The sequence below is a fragment of the Uranotaenia lowii genome, chromosome 2, assembly GCF_029784155.1.
Source record: "Uranotaenia lowii strain MFRU-FL chromosome 2, ASM2978415v1, whole genome shotgun sequence".
NCBI classification, from domain to species: domain Eukaryota; kingdom Metazoa; phylum Arthropoda; class Insecta; order Diptera; family Culicidae; genus Uranotaenia; species Uranotaenia lowii.
The window spans coordinates 311,650,052-311,669,919 of NC_073692.1; the positions used below are offsets into that span (position 1 = coordinate 311,650,052).

The 19,868-nt window shown below is 35.8% G+C and overlaps 1 protein-coding gene across 1 annotated transcript in view; it reads right to left on the minus strand.

The window, feature by feature from the left end:
- LOC129743974 (enolase-binding protein-like) overlaps positions 1 to 19,601 on the minus strand; it is a 22,225-nt gene extending 2,624 nt beyond the window's left edge. The window contains exons 1-3 of the mRNA XM_055736238.1: positions 19,379 to 19,601; positions 18,974 to 19,249; positions 4,919 to 5,221 (exon numbers count right to left, since the gene is read on the minus strand). Of these exons, the coding sequence (XP_055592213.1) occupies positions 4,919 to 5,221; positions 18,974 to 19,249; positions 19,379 to 19,516 (717 nt within the window). The 5' untranslated portion in view covers positions 19,517 to 19,601. The remainder of the gene's footprint in view (positions 1 to 4,918; positions 5,222 to 18,973; positions 19,250 to 19,378) is intronic.
- Between the last annotated feature and the right edge of the window lie 267 nt (positions 19,602 to 19,868).

Below are 19,868 nucleotides of genomic sequence, written 5' to 3' on the forward strand. Positions count from 1 at the left end.
CGAAATCAAACTGCAGGAAAGCTCAGTGGTGTTTTACCTGCTTCAAACGATGCCAAACTCGTACGGGAAACTCGTAACTGTGTAGGAAACACTATCGCCGGAACAGGGTACTCTGGACTATGTTAAATCTCATCTTTTGAGTGAAAGTATGAAACGGGAACAGAGTGACGAAGCAAGGGGAGTAGTGATTCGGCGGCATTTGTCACAAAAAGTGCTAAACAAAGAATAAAATGCTTCGAATGCAAAAAGTTTGGGCAGTTGCGGAGCAACGATCAGGCAAAGCTGAAGAAGAAGGAGTTTAAGTTCGCAAAGAAAGAAAAAGCTCATGTCAGTGAATCGGAAATTACGTTCGTTTGTAGTAGTGTGAACAAAAACGACAAAAAGTTCGATCATGGTGATTTCAAATGAATACTCGATTCTGGTTCCATCTGACCATCGGACCATCTGATTTGTTCGAAAGAGGACGTTAAGAAACTGGGCAATCCAGTGTTAATTCGGATTGCGTCTAGTGAAGTTTTGAATTGCCATCACATAGGAAAAGTGGATATGATGGATATAATCGGCGTGTTAAGTGCGTCGTGGACAATGTGTTGTTTGTTTCGGGTTTGAACCATAACCTGTTGATAAAGCTTGATGGGAAAATTGTGTGTACGGGATGTCGATCGGGTCGACTTTATGAACTAAACGTCTACGTGAAAAAACGTGAACCTTGAAGTGCTAGTGTCGCAGAAAGCTGACAATGCTGAACTGAAGCACAGAAGATTTGGTCACATAGGGAAGAGTGCCCTAGTCAAAATGAACAGTGTAGATTTAGTGAGGGGATTACCCCTGAAGAATGAAGCTGTGGTCAACGTTAGAGGAGTTGGCGGCAGCAACAGCGTGTGCAGACCTTGCATGGAAGGCAAGCAGACACACAGACCCTTCGTGGACCAGGAACATCCGCGGAGCTCTTGGCCCCTCGAGTTGGTGCACAGCGATGTCTGTTGTAAGATGAACCCCACTTAAGCGTTATTTTGTTGCTTTTTCGGATGTCTCTACTGTTTTTGTGCAGTCTACATCATAAGCACGAAAGATGAAAGAATGTTTCAAAACGTATACCGCTATGGCAGAGTCCCATTTCGACAGTAGAATCAGCTGTTTTCGTTGCGACAATGGAGGAGAATATGTTGGCAGGTCGGTCGCTGACTTCTGTAGGGGCAAAGGTCACGGTCCAATACAGCCCATAGCAGAATGGGGTCAGGTGTTGGCGGTCGTCTACCTCGTTAATCAAAGTCCCTCAGTAGCGATGAAATCAAACAAGACTCCGTATAAGCTTTGGTACGGGCACAAGTCAGACGTATCAAGATTGCGGATTTTCGAGAGCAAGGCATTCTGTCATATCCCGAAGGAAAAGCGGAGCAAGCATGAGCCATGTAGCAAAACAAGTTACTTCGTTGGCTACGGCGATGGTGGCTACCGCATGTGGATTTACATCGCAAGGGCTGTCGTAATAGAGGAATTAGCACTGAATCAGCGGCGGACTGAGTGTTAGTCTGTTGCTATCGACTCTCCCGATCCAGGCTTCGAAAAGCGCTCCAGGACCTGGGCCATCAGTGTTGTGAACAGTGTCAAGAATGAACAAATGTCTGAAGACGAAGAGTTTGACGAGCGGAAAGACAGATCCTTCTAAGAAGATCGTGTTGCTGATCAAGACGGGAGAAGAGATGTAAATGAATCAAATCCGCGCCGCAGTGAACGAGTCCGAAAGCCACCAGCAAAACGTATTGACTACACGTGCATTGCCTATGCACTTAACGCCGAAAGTTAAGTTGAGAATATTCCTGATTCTATCGAAGAGCTTAAGAAGCTAGAAGATTGCCAGGAGTGGAAGTTAGCCATTAATGAAGAGCTCAAGTCACTAGCTGAGAATAATACGTGGGAGTTGTGGTCTTGCCGGCCGTTCGAAATCCGATTGACTGGAAATGAGGTTTCCGGCTCAAGTTTGGACCCAATGGAACCGTTTTGAAGCGGTAGGCACGATTGCCCTTGCCATCTAGATTGATCTTCTGGACGTGACATCCGCCTTTCTCAGCGGAGCTTTGAACGAAGACATTTATGTGCGTCCACCGAAAGGATTTGAGGAGGGGGATCGGATGTGTCGACTCAGCAAATCCATTTACGGTCTCAAGCAGGCGTCCAAAGCTTGGAACCACCGTTTTAATGAGTTCATTTCCTGCTGTGGCTTCCGTCGATGTCAAGAAGATGGTTGCATGTACGTTCGAGTCGGCAAGTTTGGTCAAATGTATCTTCTACTCTATGTTGATGACGTGCTCGTTGCAAAGAATTTCGACGAGGTGAAAACCGTTAAGCGAATGCTGAGGAAAGAGTTAAAGATGCAGAACCTTGGGGAAGCCCAAATGTTCCTAAGCCTGCGAATTAAAAGAGATCGATCGAAGGGAGTAATAAAGCTGAGTCAGTCGAAGCACGCCGATGCCGTTCTGAAACGCTTCAGTATGGAGTCCTGCAAGCCGTCGCCAACTCCGATGAAGATAAGCCTACAGCTCAAGAAAACGGAAGTCGAACAGAATCTATGCAAGAGAGAATGGATTGGGTGCTTGACGTATTGGATGGTAACCTCTCGTCCGGATGTAAGCTCAGTTGTTTCGTACTTTAGTCAGTTCCAATGTAATCCTGGCAAAAAACATTGGAAGCACCCGAAGAGGATTCTTCGCTAGTGGAACAGCGGAATATGGTCTACGTATACCAAGAAGGAAACTGTCGTCAAATCGTGGGGTATGCCGATGCAAATTGGGCTACAGACATAAATGATCCTCATTCAGTCTCTGGATACCTGATCCAGATATATGAGTCCACAACAGCTTGAAGCACTCGGAAGCAACGGACGGTGGCAGTATCGTCTACTGAAGCGGAGTGCTATGTATTGGTAGACTGCATTTGCGGGATATTGTGCATCTGCAAGTTATTCGAAGAGCTAGATGTTCGTGAAGGCCTACCTGCGGACATCTTTGAAGACAATCAATCTACTATCGCCATTGCCGAGTCAGATGGTTCATCCAAGAAGCTCAAGCATACAGAGGTCAAGCTGTATTTCATCAAGCTGTGCGTCCAAGAAGGCAAAGTGAATCTGCGGTACATTTCTACAACAGACCAACCAGCAGACATTCTTACCAAGGGTCTCCCAGTTACGCCGTTTGCAGAACATCGAGCCGTCATGGGAATTGAACCGTGATTCTTTTGAAGAGGGGTGACAAGAGCAAACCATTCACTGGATTGACTATAAAAGAAAAACGAATGATTAACTTTAAGCGTGTAACTTTTAACAAATAAATATCAGTTCCTTCTTTTGTACTCTACGAAGTTACGTTTCTATTTGGCTCTCGGTGATCACATTCACGATTTCATTCCGGATAACAAATCAGAATTTCTGTTAGTAACACAGCCGTCGCTTACAAGAGTAAATCAACGTCTCGATTATATTTTTATCTATACCTTGTTGTTTTTCCTCCAGTGTTGCCGAAATTGGTTTCTTTTTTTTTTTTATTTGACTTCAATTTGTATTCCGTCCATCTTTCATCTCATCTTTGCCAATAAGGGTGTGTCAAATTCACGCTGTTTTCGAACTTCTAAAGGCCTTTATAGCTTAAAGAGTTTTCTTTGTTTTTTAAATGATCCAAATTGTCGTTTTTTTCTAATTTTTTTTTTTTTTGAGGCCGAATGGGTCATACAGCCGAAGGTTATCCAGGCGTAAACTGTTTGGACGGAAGGATGTTAGGCCGAACGGTCAATCGACCGGCCAAATGACCATTCGGCCCAATATTATTCGACCAAATAACCTTCAGTTTTATGTATCATTCGGCCTATTGTCCTATTCGGCTGAACATATTCCGATTTGATAACCCATTTTGCCTAGCGACCTTCGGCTTGACATCTTTCGGCCTGATGGTTTTTGACCTAAATTTCGGGCTCTTTCCAAATAGAAGACATTTTAAAAGTTGTGAGGAGTTTAGCTCAGAGACTTGAAAAGTGAGACCTAAGATCTGAGACCTAAGACCTAAGACGCGAGATCTGAGTTACGAGACAGTTCTCTTCTCGGGTCACCCGTTCCATTTCTTACTTCTCATGTTTTATGTCTCACATTTTACTTTTCACTGCTTAGGTCTCATTTCTATCATCTCTTTAACGTCTCACTTTTCAATTTCCACTTATCTTTCTTCACGTCTCACTTCTAACGTGCTACGAGACGTCTCGCTTTTCATGTCCCATTTTTCACGTTTCAATTTTGTCTTCTCTGGTCTCACGTCTCATGCCTTATGTCTCAGGTCTTAACACATTGTGGACCAAAAAGGAGAATTCTGGTTTATTTCGCGTGCTGCAAATATACTCTCAGAAACGCAACTCAAATGTCAAAACTTCAGGTAAAAATACTAATCGTGTTAAATTTGTTCCAACGAGTTTTGAGATAAAGAATTCCAAGTTTCCGTGTTACTTGGCTTAGATTTCTTCGCGGTCCTTAATGTGTTAGGTTCCATTTCTCATGTCTCAGGTTTCGCTCAGATCCCAAGTCTCAGGACTCATGTCTTATGTCTCCGGTTTCCAATCTACACGTTTGTTTATCACTTTTTCTGCAACGTCGTAAGAAAAATCTCCCCTTTTTTCCCCTTTATCTCAACGGCAAAAATTGAAACCCATTACAAAGTGATAAGAAATTAGCGTCGAAACAGTTCGAAGCTAATTCGATTTCGGTCGATAACATCGCAATGCATACCGTCCCGTCGTCATTGACTAATTCTCACTTGCCACTTCATGGAAGTGGTATTTTTTGTCTTCATGCGTTCGTTTATTTTTACCGCATTCGATGTCGCATTCGGATAACCCTCCACCGACAGATAAGCTGGATGGAACTAAAATTGATACTAACCTTGAAGGTTCGTCCGTAGTAAGTTTCGCCAGCGGTCGCCCGATAGGTTTCCACCTTGCCGCGGTACACGGACAGCGGAAGGCCGTGGACGATCGTTGCCGGAAGCTGGAACTCGACCCGAGTATCCGAGAGGTAGGAGATGTCCTGATCGACGTACTTGTAGGTGGGTTCTCGGTTCTTGAGGGTGGCGTAGGCCAGAATTGGGGTGCCGAGTCGGGTGGCGTTGGTCCATTTCTTGTACACCATATCGCGGATCTCGTAACGTTCCGGGTATTTTTCGCCCAGGACAACGATGGTGGATGTCTAGAGGAAAATTGAAAACTTTGAATTGCTTTGGAAGGATATCAAATAAAAGTATGGTATCGGTCAACCAACGAGAATTTTTCTATTCAAGAAGATTTTAAACCGATACTGACGTTATTAGAAATTAATTCGCCTAATCAGCCTCGGATAGATTAAAGTACGAGCACGTGCTCCAATGGCACCGAAGCACGTGCTTGTGGGGTAATTGGGTTGATGAATGTGATACGGCCTATCAGTTTTTTTTCTTCAAAATGACTCTTGCGGGAAAACCTCTTGCAGTTGCAACCAAGTATTCACTCGTTAATCGGACGCTGTTGAAACCGAAGGGTGCCTCAAAACACTATTTATTCATAATTCATGACCTTAAAAGTACTTTTTTTTCATGACAGTAATGGATATATTATTGAAGGTTGAGTAATAAGTAGTGAAAAAAACTGAATCGAGTGAAGTTTTAAGATTTTTTTTTTCCTTTTTTATACGAATTTAATAGAGTTTTAAGATCTAAAAACAAACATTTGATAACAAATATATGAAAATAACAGTATTGTCAAATAACATAGCCGAGCACAAAAAAAAATTGATTAATGAATAGGAGAGTATCCGATTAGTCAGTCATATATTTAAGAAAAAAAAAACAAGAATTTTTTAAATTATTTCAACAAAAGTTGAATTATCGAGTGCAGGTAGTAAAAAAAGATTTTGTGTAAAGGTAGTAAAAAAAAAATTTGGACTCAGCTTCCGAAACGTCCGGTTACCGAGCGTGTTTCTAATGCAGATCTATCCATCGATTTAAAAAAAAATAACAGAAAGTAATCACGATAATCGATAGAACGATTTCCGCTCTTGGAAGATAAAATTCCGATGTGGAACTTAAGCGCACTCAGATAACGTATAAGGTTACTTTGCTCCGTCAATGGCGACCGTGAGAATCTGGTCGTCATTTTTGTATGTTAGTAGTTAAATTTTAATAATTATAATCACTACTTCGAATTGATTATATAGAATGATAACGGCTCTACCATAAAATAATCATTTGATCACGAATCTTCCGAATTTATTTATGATCTTTGATATTTAACACTCAATTAACACGTTCGTCGCCCAAAAAAAATCTCAGAGCATGAAAGTAAAGCGAGAGAGCTTCAGATTTACAACGCGTGGCAGAACTGAGCGGCAACCTTGCTTAAGAGAGCCGTCACCCATATATGGGTGACGTGGCGACGAACGTGTTAAACAATGCACAGTGCTCCAGATCAAACATTTTCCGAGACAAAATCAAAAACACAAAACCGGTGCATTTTAGACAAATTTTTTCGTCTACAAAATTACTTCATAAAACAAGCTATTTCTTTTTAAAAGGTTAATTATTAGAACGTGTCAGTATTTTTAAAATTCGTGATACTTATTTTATACGGCGAATAAATGGAGTAATGAAATGTTCTACAAAGCTATAGATTGTATCTTTTGAAGAAATTTTGCTGAACATATCGAAGTCTTGCAATGAAATGGTATCGCTCTATGATTTTTTTTAAGATTAAAAAAGCAGGGCGTGTCGGTTTTTCGCTTATATTTTTTTTATGGATCTCTTGAGTTCTAAGTGTTCTCAACGCTTCGTCATCACAACAACATTCATCTTTTTCTTGAAGACTGTGCATTAGACCGCTGTAAAAAATGACTTTTTGCTCCCTTTTTTTTTCGAAGTCTTTTGGGCCACCAAACATTAGTGTAAAATTTGAGATGATTTGGTTGATTCCTGTATTAGCGCAACACTATTCAATTTTGTATGGAAGAATAAATTTTTGCGTATTAAATCTATTATATAAAATTCTCTTGTAACGGTGTTTGTAGTACTACTCCTCCGAAATTAGCTAAACGATTCAAATGAAATTATTTTTAGAATATTCTCTAGGCATGCGAATCGGTTTATATCGAATAAAAACAGCAAAAAGTCGCATAAATTGTCCGTAATAATTAAATTTGTAGTTTTTTGAATGAAATTAAAGTCATGGCATCCATTTTTCGAGATTTTCTTTACTTTGGGGGGTTTGTTTTTCGTCTCTATGGTCGAGGCGTCGCGAGCCAACGGCGCCAGAGGATAGTAACCATGGCATAGCATACTGATTAGTGGGAACATTTGGCGCGTATTTTTCGACCAGGCATACTGTAAATGCACGTGGTGGCGCCATGAAGCCTAGATGTGATTATTTTCTTCTTGATTCCTAGCTCATTTGTACAGCACATGGTAATGAATGACGCCTATTAAGGGATGAATCATCCTAAAGGATGAAAATCCTGGGAAAAAAATGACGCCTTGATGTGACCTAGATTGATATTTTGCCGATCGAATCAAAGCCATTTAAACGATTTTAATAATTAAAAGCATTTTAAGTTCGTGTTAACTAATGCAGCAGAGATAACAAAGTATGAAATAATTGTATGACTGTTTGCGGACGTTTGAAAAAAAGGGGGAAGATTTACATACAATTTTAAAATTAGTACGTCTAGAAGGTAAGTTTTGATGCTTATCGAAAACAGAAAAAAAGATGTTTTCAACAGAAATAGATTGAAAACATTTTTTGAACATGTTCTTAACTAAATATGTATCAATAGGGTGGCCCAAAATTGTACTATGTCTGGGATTTTGGGGGCTTAAGCTTCAAATGATAGCTTTGTGTGTAAGAAACAATATTTTATATGGCGGCGACTCAGAAAAATGATGTTTAGAGGTCGCACTGGTTCGATTTTTGGAAAAAGGCCATTTTTTCGTCATTTTGTCCTAATAACATTTTCAGATCTTGAAAAAGTATTAAACATGTGCCTCTAATATTTTTTTAATTTTCTTTATAATGTGAGTTTTAAACTAAAAATTTATTGGGACTGTTTTGGACTCTCAATTTGTATGTATGATTTTTTAAATTACGAAATGCTATGAATTTTTGTGAAAAAAAAATTTTCAATTCACAAAAAAGTGTACTTTGGATTAACATTTTCAATCAACATTGAACTCAAAAGTTTTGCAACATTATGATGTGCTTCTTTGCAGAAGAAAGTGTTTAGCTATGATTTGTCGTTTCAAAGTAATTCAAGTTTCACTGAGGAAAAAAGTCACAATTTTCAAATTTTTGCTAAGAATTGCTCTATATTATGATGTGGATGAGTTTCGAGCAATCTGAGAACCAAATAAACTCTTGATATCAAATTTTTTCATCCTTTTATCGATCCTTAAATCACCAGAAAGAACCATTCCAAGTTTCTAAATTTTTTATTGATTGAAACTTTCAAAAAAGTCGTGTTACCCATACTTGGGTGACGGTTTGGTGAATGTGTTATGAATACAATCACTAAATAAATTTAAAATAAAAATCTAGAAACTAGTCATGGTTGTTTTCGTAATTTAAAAAATCATACATACAAATTGAGAGTCCAAAACAGTCCCAATAAATTTTTAGTTTAAAACTCACATTATAAAGAAAATTAAAAAAATATTAGAGGCACATGTTTAATACTTTTTCAAGATCTGAAAATGTTATTAGGACAAAATGACGAAAAAATGGCCTTTTTCCAAAAATCGAACCAGTGCGACCTCTAAACATCCAAAGCTACCATTTGGAGCTTAAGCCCCCAAAATCCCAGACATAGTACAATTTTGGGCCACCCTAATGTATCAAGCGTTATTGAAAAATTTATCCGGTACAACTGTGTTCGATGTTTTTTCGTGGGCTCGAACTCACGGACATCGCCTCAGGAAGCAATAGCCTTGCCAACTGAGCTATATCACAAGCCCATCAAGCGCCTTATAATTTTTTAGAACATTAACAAAATCCGATGAAAATGAACAGACACTGAACTGAACAAGAGCCTGTCCTTTAAAATAGAGGAAAACATCAGAGAACTTTTTGAATTTTTGCAAGCAAAAGTGGAAGTTATCAATAAAAAAAGGTGAAGATATGCATTTTCCGGAAGAATTTTTAGTTAATAAAGTACACAACGTTCAACTTTTTTTTCCAAATCATTCACCGAAAAACACTGTACTGTTGGTTTACACAGAATTCAAACACGTACTTAACATGAAAAGTATGTTTTTGGTTTATATATTTTGGATACACAGAAGAGACTTTAGTAGAAAAACATTTTTTTTTGTGATTGATATTTCAATGAAAGCAGATTTTTTTTTGATAAATTTTGAAATATGATCTGAGAGTGTTGAACATAATTTTAACTCCTGTCATTGGAACAAGTGAAAACGTGCCTTTTTGTCATGGAACATCTACATACCTTTTTCATCAATTTCATCTTCAAAATGATTCAGCAATATGTGAGACAGTTCAGAAAGCGGTATCCCGTGTGTTGAATTTGAAGTGAATATTCAAAATTATCAAATGTTTTTGTAAATGGAGGTCTTTTGATAAAAACAGCTTTCAGTAAAGTGCAGTATCATACATAAACTTACACTGCTTAAAAACTTCAGATTTATCAATAAAATTTTGATAAAACAAACAGGAGCAAGTATTGAATTCATTTCAAACATTACACTATGTTTCGCATCAATGAATAAGTTAAAAAACGCATTATGTTTTCACTTGCCTCAATAAACGGGATAAATGTTAGCTTAGAAATATATTTTTGTCAAAATGTTTGCATATTTTGCGATCAATAAGAGTTTGTTGAGAACTGATTTAGAAATGCAACAAACGAGAATTGATTTGTTTTAAGGGTTTCTATATTTTTCTTAGATTTTTAAAAGTTCAACTATGGTAAAATACGTTTGCACTTGCCCAGGGTATCTGAACGAAATAAAGATTGAAATTAAAAAATAGAAGCAAAAGTTACTTTGATAACTGTTAACCCTTTCGGCGAAAAAATCTACATTTGAAGGTTCTTTGTGATCTTTGCATGAATTTCTAGAAAATATTGATACCACCATCGAAGCTTCAACAGATTTTTTTTTCGATCCATTCAATTTTTGAAAATCTACTTTTCAATCGATTCTTAATGAAAAGATAAGGTCAGTAATTTGAAATCTTTATAAACATTCTCATTTCAAAAGGGAGAAAATTGCTGTGATTCAGTTGAATAACAAAATTTAAATAATTTTTTTTTCACTATTTGAAAACCCTACTTTTCCTTGATTATTTGGGTTACAGCTTATCCATATGAATTTGATTTGCACTTTTTGCTTTAAAGAATTAAAAGTAGAGAAATTTGCAATAAAACAGTCACCAGATGCTGCTTGGCATCAGTTCAAGTTGTAATGTGTCATGTCTACAAATTTAGTATATCGCAAAAAAAAATTATTAACATGATTTTAACATGGGAAGGTATTTGGGTACGAGATATGTTTTCTGTTGAGATGGGAGGAAAAAAGGGAGTTCCATATGAAATGCGTTGAATAGCTCGACAACTTATCAAACCAATCAGGGCTTCTATACAAGTTTGTGGGCATGAATAGAGAATCGAGCAATAGGAAGAGAAGTTGTTTGCATACGAAAAATTTGATACCCTTCCTTATTTCTGGGTAGATTTGGAAAGAAGATCTTTATTTATATTATATTTGGCATAATTTGAAAACTTAGTAGACAAATAAAGCGAAATGTTACGTCTTTTAGATACAAGCAATGATTAAATAGTAGAACTTCTTGCATTACAAGAGGGAAAAGACTGGCGGTCCATATCATTCAAACATACATTTTGACATCATTATGAACTCCTTGAAGCTTATAAAAACAGAGTAAAATTTTTAGATCTTGAATAACAAATCTAGAGATCAATTTTAAGAAAATATTATTAAAACATCTTTGAACTGTAGTTGGAAACTGCAGGAGCTGCTCTTTTTTTAAAGCACTCGCTTCTAAATTATGTGAAAATTTTGTTTGAAACGCTATCTAGGCAATACAACTCAATTTCAATTATTTTAACAAATATAATTAAATTTTGGAAGGTGGAGCAAAGCACACCGGGTCAGCTAGTAATCTATAAAATTCAAATAAGCTTGAAATGCAGATTACCTTTAATTATTGTTTTTGGCTATTCTTACGCTTCAATTTTGGTAACATGAGAAGAAGCTAATAAGTCTTCCACTTTCATGACAAAAGTCATAACCATTTCAAAATAAAAAATATGAATTCAATGAAAATTATTTAAAAATGGCAGGACTTTCTGGCTAGAGCTTTCACAAATTTCAAGAAATGTTTAAAATCCAAAGATTTTTTTTTAAACTTTCAGTACATCTGTGGCAATTTTTGAGTGAAAAATTTTGTTATCGCATACAAATTTCCATACAAAATTAAAAATCGTTCACTTATTCAGGACTGAATTAATCGCTTCAATATTTTTTATTTCTATTTGTATGTATGTATGTATGTATGGTAGCCACCTTGGGTGCACGGTTGTACCGCAGTTGTGGCTAAGGCTTCATCAACAAGACACCGTAAGTTACCATATATCCAGTTAATAACTGCTGGATGAGACGTTCAAGGGAATGGATTCGTAAGTAGAGTAACTAACGATATCCGAAGGGTTAGGATCTATTGGTCTCGAGAAGTTATTGCCGAATATACAACTAACTCACTATGCAAGTCTCTGTAGTCCCCGCCCCCAAGATTTGTTTTTAGAAGAGCGCGTCAAACAGCAGGAGAACTTAATACGAGTAGGACTGCCACAGATCCATACCCATGCGCTCAATCCCTTTGTTTGATGCCCTGATGCATCCCACCAACTCTAGACAATAGCATACAGTACAATTTAAATACAATAAAAAGATAAATAATAATACGAATAATAATAAATAATAATAATGATAAAAAATTATTATAATAATAAATATGGTAAAACTAAGAATGAATAATGAATACAGGAATGTAGAGTTTAATACAATTTGAAATAGTATTCAGGATGATCACCAGATAGCCTGTAAGAAAATTTTATATTAATTAAATTCGATGCTTGATGTTGCAAAAATAATCCATCAAATACTATACACCGGGCAAAATAGCTATGTATGAAAATAATAAATGAAGCAAACAAATTATACAAACTAATCCGTATACAAAAAATATAATAAAACAATGAATAATGAACTCATTTTCGATCCAGGATCAGGGTGATGATGAATATTATGATAAAAAATTTATTTAAAAACAACTTTTCAAAATAATACTCGTAGACTGAACGGTGAAGCTAGAAGATCATTTAATACCTAGAGTGTACTAATATTATAATCAGATGACAAAATATCAGCTGCTCAGTTCAATGGTTTTTTATTTTAATTTTATCACATTTCGATATTAATTAATATTTTTCACTTAGTTTAATCTCTTGATCAATCCAATTTGCTGCAGCTTACTGGATAATAAATTGGGAGTTTTCAGAAAGAAATATAGAAAATTGGTATTTAAAAAAGCGCTTATTGTCTGAAATTTAAATTTTGATTAGATTATTGGTGCTTAGACATATGACAAGAAAGTCGAAAAAAGATGTATTTCAAAATTATTGAGATATGTTACAAACTAAGTTTATATAATCAAAATAAGCAAAAAAACACATCAATAAGATTATATGTTAGTTACTTTAAGAATCAAGACAGGTAAATCAAATAATCATATCAATTAATTTGAAGAGCTTGATGGCTTGCTTATGATAATTTCATTCAATATTTACATAAACATTGTCGCGAACGATGTACAGAAATATAGCTGTAAGAAAAAGAAATAGATACAATTCATACATAATTTTCAGATATCTATTCAACTACCCTGGAACAGAATGTAATTATCTACATTAAAAACGATGTCATCATTTAAATTTTATAATTGAATGAAAAAATAGATAAAACTAAAAAGTGCAAAATTTGAACATGCGTGGAATAGGATAATTAAAAATAGCAGGATTGATCAGAATGAGCTGAAATTAATATATCATAATAAAATCTGAAGGGAAGGGAAAATGATAACTTAAAAAGTTTAATTATGAGACGAATAGGAAAATAATTCATGATGACAGCAGAAGCATATGGAAATTTCGTTGTGCTTTAGAGCTTTAAAATCAAATGGCTAGTTTCACAAAACAAAGCAGATAAAATCAATTTTTAAAGTAGTATTTTATAAACCTGTAACAAAATTTGGGTTATTTTGATAGTAATCGTATAAATATTTAGACTTATTTTTGGTTGATATGTTAAATAATTGAATTTTGGGTTACATAATATTATTTCCAGCGTTTACTCTCTAATATTTCAGTAGGCATCCTGCTAAGAATCATAGGATAAAAAATTACGAGTAACATCTCGTAGAATAATCTCTGAAACATATAGGTACCTACATGTGTCTCCAAATTAATATGAATGGAATACGGTAGCATTATTATACATAGCCTTTGGATACAAAAAGGATGAAAACATACCTCAGTTCTGCGAATTCCTCAACAGATGCCAGCACAACATACTAAAAATTACCTGAAGATGGCGTTAGAATGTATATTGAATTTTTCGACATTGGCGCCATCTTTATCTGAATACGAGTAAGCTACTACCAAGCTCTCACGATGGCGTCATCACAAGACTAAAGAAGGCAAACAACACAAAAAATTCACAAATTATCATTCACTACGTGCAGAAAACTTTCAATTTCCGATATTTGCGCACGCACCAGTACTTCACACATAATTAAAAGAGAAAATCTACTTAAAAACTTTATCATAACACTTATTATTTCACTTTTAAATCTCTTCACACTCGAATCACTTTTAATGCAAAACAGTGCTACCAGCACCCTCTGAATATTTTTTATTTCTATTTGTGGCATTAAAAACAACCAAAAAAAGTTATGAGAGATGTAAAAACGTATAAATTTGAAATTTTCATACAATGCTATTTCATACAAGGTCTATTGTGCATCGCTTTCTTATTGTATTTTGAAGCTAGCAGCATCATTGTGTAATAATTTATCAATTTTTGAGCTGCTATTGGAACAAAAGAAAAAATCTGCTTTCTGTTGCATCAACTAGGTTGTAATACAAATATTAGAGCAAGTTCACTGGTGTTGGAAAAAAGTGGTAGAAATTTTGACATTTTGAAATTTTTACCATGCAAAAATGATTATATTTTTTTACAGCACTGTTTCTATTTCAGCCGTTGTAAAAAAACTTGAAGGCCACAGATCTTGAAATTTTTTTTGCATGGCAAAATTTTCAAAATGTGCTAAAAGTGACAAAAATTCTACCACTTTTTCCCAACACCAGTGAACTTGCTCTTAGATACTGAAAAAAACTGGAAAGACGTTTTTTGTTTTAATCGAGATTTTGCCTTTGAAACATTTTAAATTTATATGTTTTTTTTTTCAAACAAAAATATCAAATCTTTCTCTAGAACTCCCTATTTTTAGCTTTAAAAGTTAAAAAATAAAACTCTGCTTTTTAACAGATATTGATCTCTGATAGTTTTCGAGGAAGAGTGACCTTAATGGGTTAAATTCCTATAAAAAAGAAATAAAAATCTCTGATAGTGCAAAATCAGGCTTTTTATTTGGTATGTCACGTTTGGCGAGCTTGATTTTAGAGATCTATTCGATAAGGCGAAATGGAAATTTCATACACCCAAAAAGACTTTACAGCAAAATTATACCTCATTTTGCCATCATGCCTTGTAAGTAAAATTGTGTTTTATTTTGCCCTAATTAAGGTGGTAATATTCCAAAATTTGGATTTCAATTTCCTTATACCTCATTCATGAAAAGTGCAGGTTTTACTGAAACCTGATCTCTAAAAGCAAACTCACCCAACATGAAATACAAAATAAAACTCCTGTTTTTTTTCGCTATTTAGACCATTGTCTAGATTAAGCAAAAATGTTTTTGAAACTTTTAAAGTTTTTGCTAGAAATTGTAAGTCAATATTTTCGAAACACCATAAAACGAATGCAATTTAAAATTTTGAATACAACCAGAATTTGAAGCTTCAGACATAAGAACCAGAGTCCAAAAATAGGAAACACTTTAGAAATAACATTCGATTGAAAAAAAAATAATCCTAGGGGAGATAAGAGCATAAAGTATGGGAGAGTGGAGAATCATGGGCCACTTTTTTTCGTTGTTCCATAACTTCTTTATTATAAAAAGATAAAATGAAAATGAAAATGGTATGGTTCTCTACATTTTCAAGGTATCATAAGGTGACAGCATTTTGTTGCCTGTAAAAATTACTAACCGAACTATATTTTCAAAATTTTAAGTTCACGCGTTTTTGAGATATTTACGATGCAAGAAAAAAAGAAAAAAACATTTTGCACAGTTTCCTTCAGAAACCATCATTATCAAATTTTTAGCTTACAAAACCGTTGATTATTCAAAGAACTACTGTGTGTGAGTGGTGGAAAACTATGCAAACACTGTTAAAAATGTCCACAAAGTTCAAATCGAGCATTTTAGGGAAGCAAATGATCGGAAACTACGGGTAAGGGTCATTAGGGTAGTCAAGTCTCATACCAGAATTTTTAATTTTTAATAAGCAGAAAAACTTAGTGTAGATTCGCTAAATGTCCAGCAATTTTTTTCTCCAATAAGCTGTTGCCTCGTTATGAGTCATGCAAATTTAAACTCAAACAACAAATTTTTGCTAATTCCAGAGTTCGTAAACTGTGTAGCCGGTACCGAAGCTATGAGACAGATGATTTCTGATGAACGACAAAACCTATGAAAAACCCTACACAGTAAACGAAAATTACCGAGTTCGGTAATTTTTTACCGAAATCCTAACATGTGTAAATCGTTAAACTGTTTGGTGATTTTTTCGGTAAAAAATAAACGAACATCGGTAAATTGATTCTTCATTTACCGATGTTCGTTTATTTTTTACCGAACAGTTTAACGATTTACACATGTTAGGATTTCGGTGAAAAAATTACCGAACTCGGTAATTTTCGTTTACTGTGTATGTCAAACAAATTCCAGCGTTTGAATCCTATACCATGTCTGCTCGTGGCAAGGTCCCGAGCATATTAAAGTATGTATAGCAAATACATTGTTTGTTTTGTATAAAATATAATGATTTTCCAAAATTCTACTCCTGTGATTTTTCACAGGATTCCTGTGATTTTTCAACAATTTTTAAAACGAAAAATTGGTTTTCGCTGTTTTGAAAGGCTATTTGAGACCCAATTTGTAACTGTTATATTGAATCCATGAGATTGACAAGTCACAAAAAAGGCTCAAGTCTTTAGAAGGCTATTGGAGGCCCTACTTATAACTTTTATACTAAGTGGATGTGACTGACATGCCGAAAAAAGGCCGTTTGAGGAACATTTTGCAACTTTCATGCTTGCATTCGAGAAAATTCGGTAGCAATTCCCTTTGATACCTTTGTTCAGCAAACCAAAAATCCGGGCAATACCCGGACAAATTTGTTCAAAACTCAGGAATTACTCAACAAAAATCAACTTGTTAAATTTTGCTTTCAGCATAACTCATCAGCAGATTTCAAATCGTATTTTAGGCTTCTTAAAAAGCTTTCATGATTACTTTTATAAAACTTGCTTGAAAAATTTGGTTTTAGACACATAGGAATAAAAAAAAATTTACTACACAATTTGTTTTTTTTTTGTTTGATTTGGCAAATCAAACAATGAGCTTTTTCCAATGAAATCTGGGCAACCAGGCCGGATAGGATTTTTCCCAAATTTTGTTTTAAATATCCGGACAAACCCGGATAAAACCGGACTTTTTTACACTTTATGAAACAAATGTATAGTTGTCTGAAAATTAACGAGATTTGATGAATAACCTAAAAAACAGTCAATACTTTATTATCAAATTGAATACGTTTGATTGAAAACTGCAACTTTTCGAAAGAAAATATGAAAAATTGTGCATAACAAAAACTTTTAAGATTGTTTTTTTTTTCGAAAGCAGCTGTTATCCACTTCCGAAGCAGCCAAAAGTTTCATAAAACAGGTACGAAAAGCTTACTCAGCCATTCACTGATCTGAAGTACGTTCTATGCAGCTCAATATTTAAGTTCTTATTAATATTTCCAAGATCCAAAAAAATGTCTAAATGACCTTCTATTGATTTTTAGCTTCCAAAAAATCGTAAAATGAGAAAAACATTCTCTCTCTATTTCAATTCTACCCTAGAGATCAGTTTATATCATCTTCTCATGATTATTTACTATGTTCAATACATGGTGCCGCCATGATACCGCGCGCCGGATCCCAAATTCGACAACTTGCGCTTTTCCGAGATTAGCTCAATGTGCTTATTTCCTACATTTCCCACATATACAGCATCCGAATGGTAACTCAAGTAATCCAATTACTCATCGAAAAAAAAAAATGCCCGGCTTCGAGATCGCACCCCGATCTTCGTGGTGACAATCGAACACGCTACCACAAGCCCACCCCCACCAAGAAGAATTCACATCAATGCACTTTTTGTGTCTTAGTAAATCCCGTTTAGAGTACTTTTGTGCCCTTTTGGTAACTTAAGTCCCTTACAACGTACCTACACAGTAAATTTTTGCCTCGATTTTCAGCAAAAAAAAAAATGCTGGAAACGTTCAGCAATCCAAAAATTTGCTGGAAACCAGCAATCGGTTTTCCAATTGCTGGATTTTTCAGCATTCGGTTGTAGTCTTGTCATTTTTGCTGAAAAATCAGCTATCGGTTTTCTAATTACTGGACTTTCCAGCAATTGATCTAGTTTGCTGGAAAATCAGCAATCGAGTTGTCAAATTGGAGTCTGTTTGTTTTCGTACGCTGGAGCAAGGTGAGACTCTATTTTACGAATTTTGGTCGGATTAATATAATTATTTTTATTTTTCTCTATATTCTAGCAACCAGGCATCAAGTCAAGGGTTAGTTTTTATTGGACAGGTAGATATTCCAGATAGTAATCAATTTTTATTTACAGGTGGCGGATGATCAACACTTCGGCACAAAGCTGCCACCCCAGAGCCGATGATAGAAAATTGTAAAAAATCGCGTTTCTCGAAATAAATAAATCCCTTATTGAAAAATGGGAGAAAATAATTGTTTTTATGTTGTTTATATTGTTTAATTTTGAGTTAAAATATAAATTTGATACTAAAATACGGCCGGTTGTGTTGAAAAAAAAAGCTGGTTTCCAGCAATCTGGATTGCTGATTTTCCGGCAATTTGAATTGCTGGAAACCATCATTAACGTTTGCTGTTTTTTCCAGCAATTTAAATTGCTGGAAAGTCAGCGGGACAAAAACCAGCAAAAAAAATTTGCTGTGCATCAATCACTTTTGCAACTTTAAAGTAATGAGTACCTACATATTGTTCACTCAAGGATATTAGGCAGTTGATTCTTTTTGTCAGCCAATAAGTAAGTTTTCTGAGCCTTCTTTTAAGTGAATATGTGACTTTTGGTTGCTTGGTTCATAACCATTTGGTTCCAAGATCCTCAATTATAAACACCAGGTGCAATACTGTAACTAATGCAGCGTAACCAATCGCCCGAAAATTCATAATTGAGAACTTAGAATAAAAATGTTCATGAGTAAGTTTTATTTGGAAGTTTCAGACAGTTCAATTTTTAGCTACAGCGACGCATTGTAAGGTTGCCAACGTTACGACCCTTGATAGACTTGTTTCAGTGACAAAAAATATACATATTTCTTGTACTTATCGATGGATTCGGTTTAACAGCCTATCTTTTGATTTTCCTCTCATATGATTCCAAAATTTGTTTCTGAATTTTGAGATTAAATAAAGATTTTTCAGTAAAATTTCTAGTTCCTTACCCGATTCTCATGGCCGTTGCTGCAGGACTTCGTGACCGGGCTGTATTTACAGTACCCGTTGAACTCCTCCAGGGCTGCAGCTCTCCCGACGTATTCACGTTTGGTGTCCAAATCCGGTGCCTGATCAAAACTTTCTGCCGTAACCCACAGCAACAGCCCGTTGGCTCCCTCGGTGCACAGGTGGTCCAAATTTCGATCAACCCGTTCCCCACCGAACGATTTCACCGTTAAGCCCATCAGCGATGACGTGTTGTTGCAAATTTCCTGCAGAAATGACTGTGTGTTCCGAGCGGATGTTCGATTGAGTTGAGAAATTGATAAGTTTGCTGATAATTGTCGAATCGGTTCGTGATGATTGATGGACCCGAATTTGCCGCAGGGTTTTTTGCTGTTTCATCAACCTACCTTAATGTTTGATTCCTGTTGACTTCCCAGGAAAAAGGTTCCTTCTTTCGAAGTAACATTTGCAAAGAGAGAGATCAAAATCACCAAAATGAGACTTAACGTCGAGCTAGTCGACTTTTGAGATTGCAAAGAAACCATTGCTAGGCGCCCTGTTTCTCCTTCGGTCTTTTTCGGGTACAACTGACCACATCCGAGGACTTGGTCCGACTAAATCGCGAAAGGCTTTGGGAAATCGAACTGCTGGATGTGCCAGATATCGAGTGGTTAAGCGCGGGACAACCTAAACCTAACGATATCTCGTTCGACCTGATAAGAATCTGCACGCGGTATCGGCCGATTTCATGGTGAGGAATCCGCATTGACATGATTGCCGTATCGAGAACGACGACGACGTAGCTCCCTTTATAGATGGCAGGAAATCTAATGAATGGAGGTTAAGGCTAGGTGGAATGGGAGGAAGTTTCATGTATTTGTTATCAGTGACGAACTA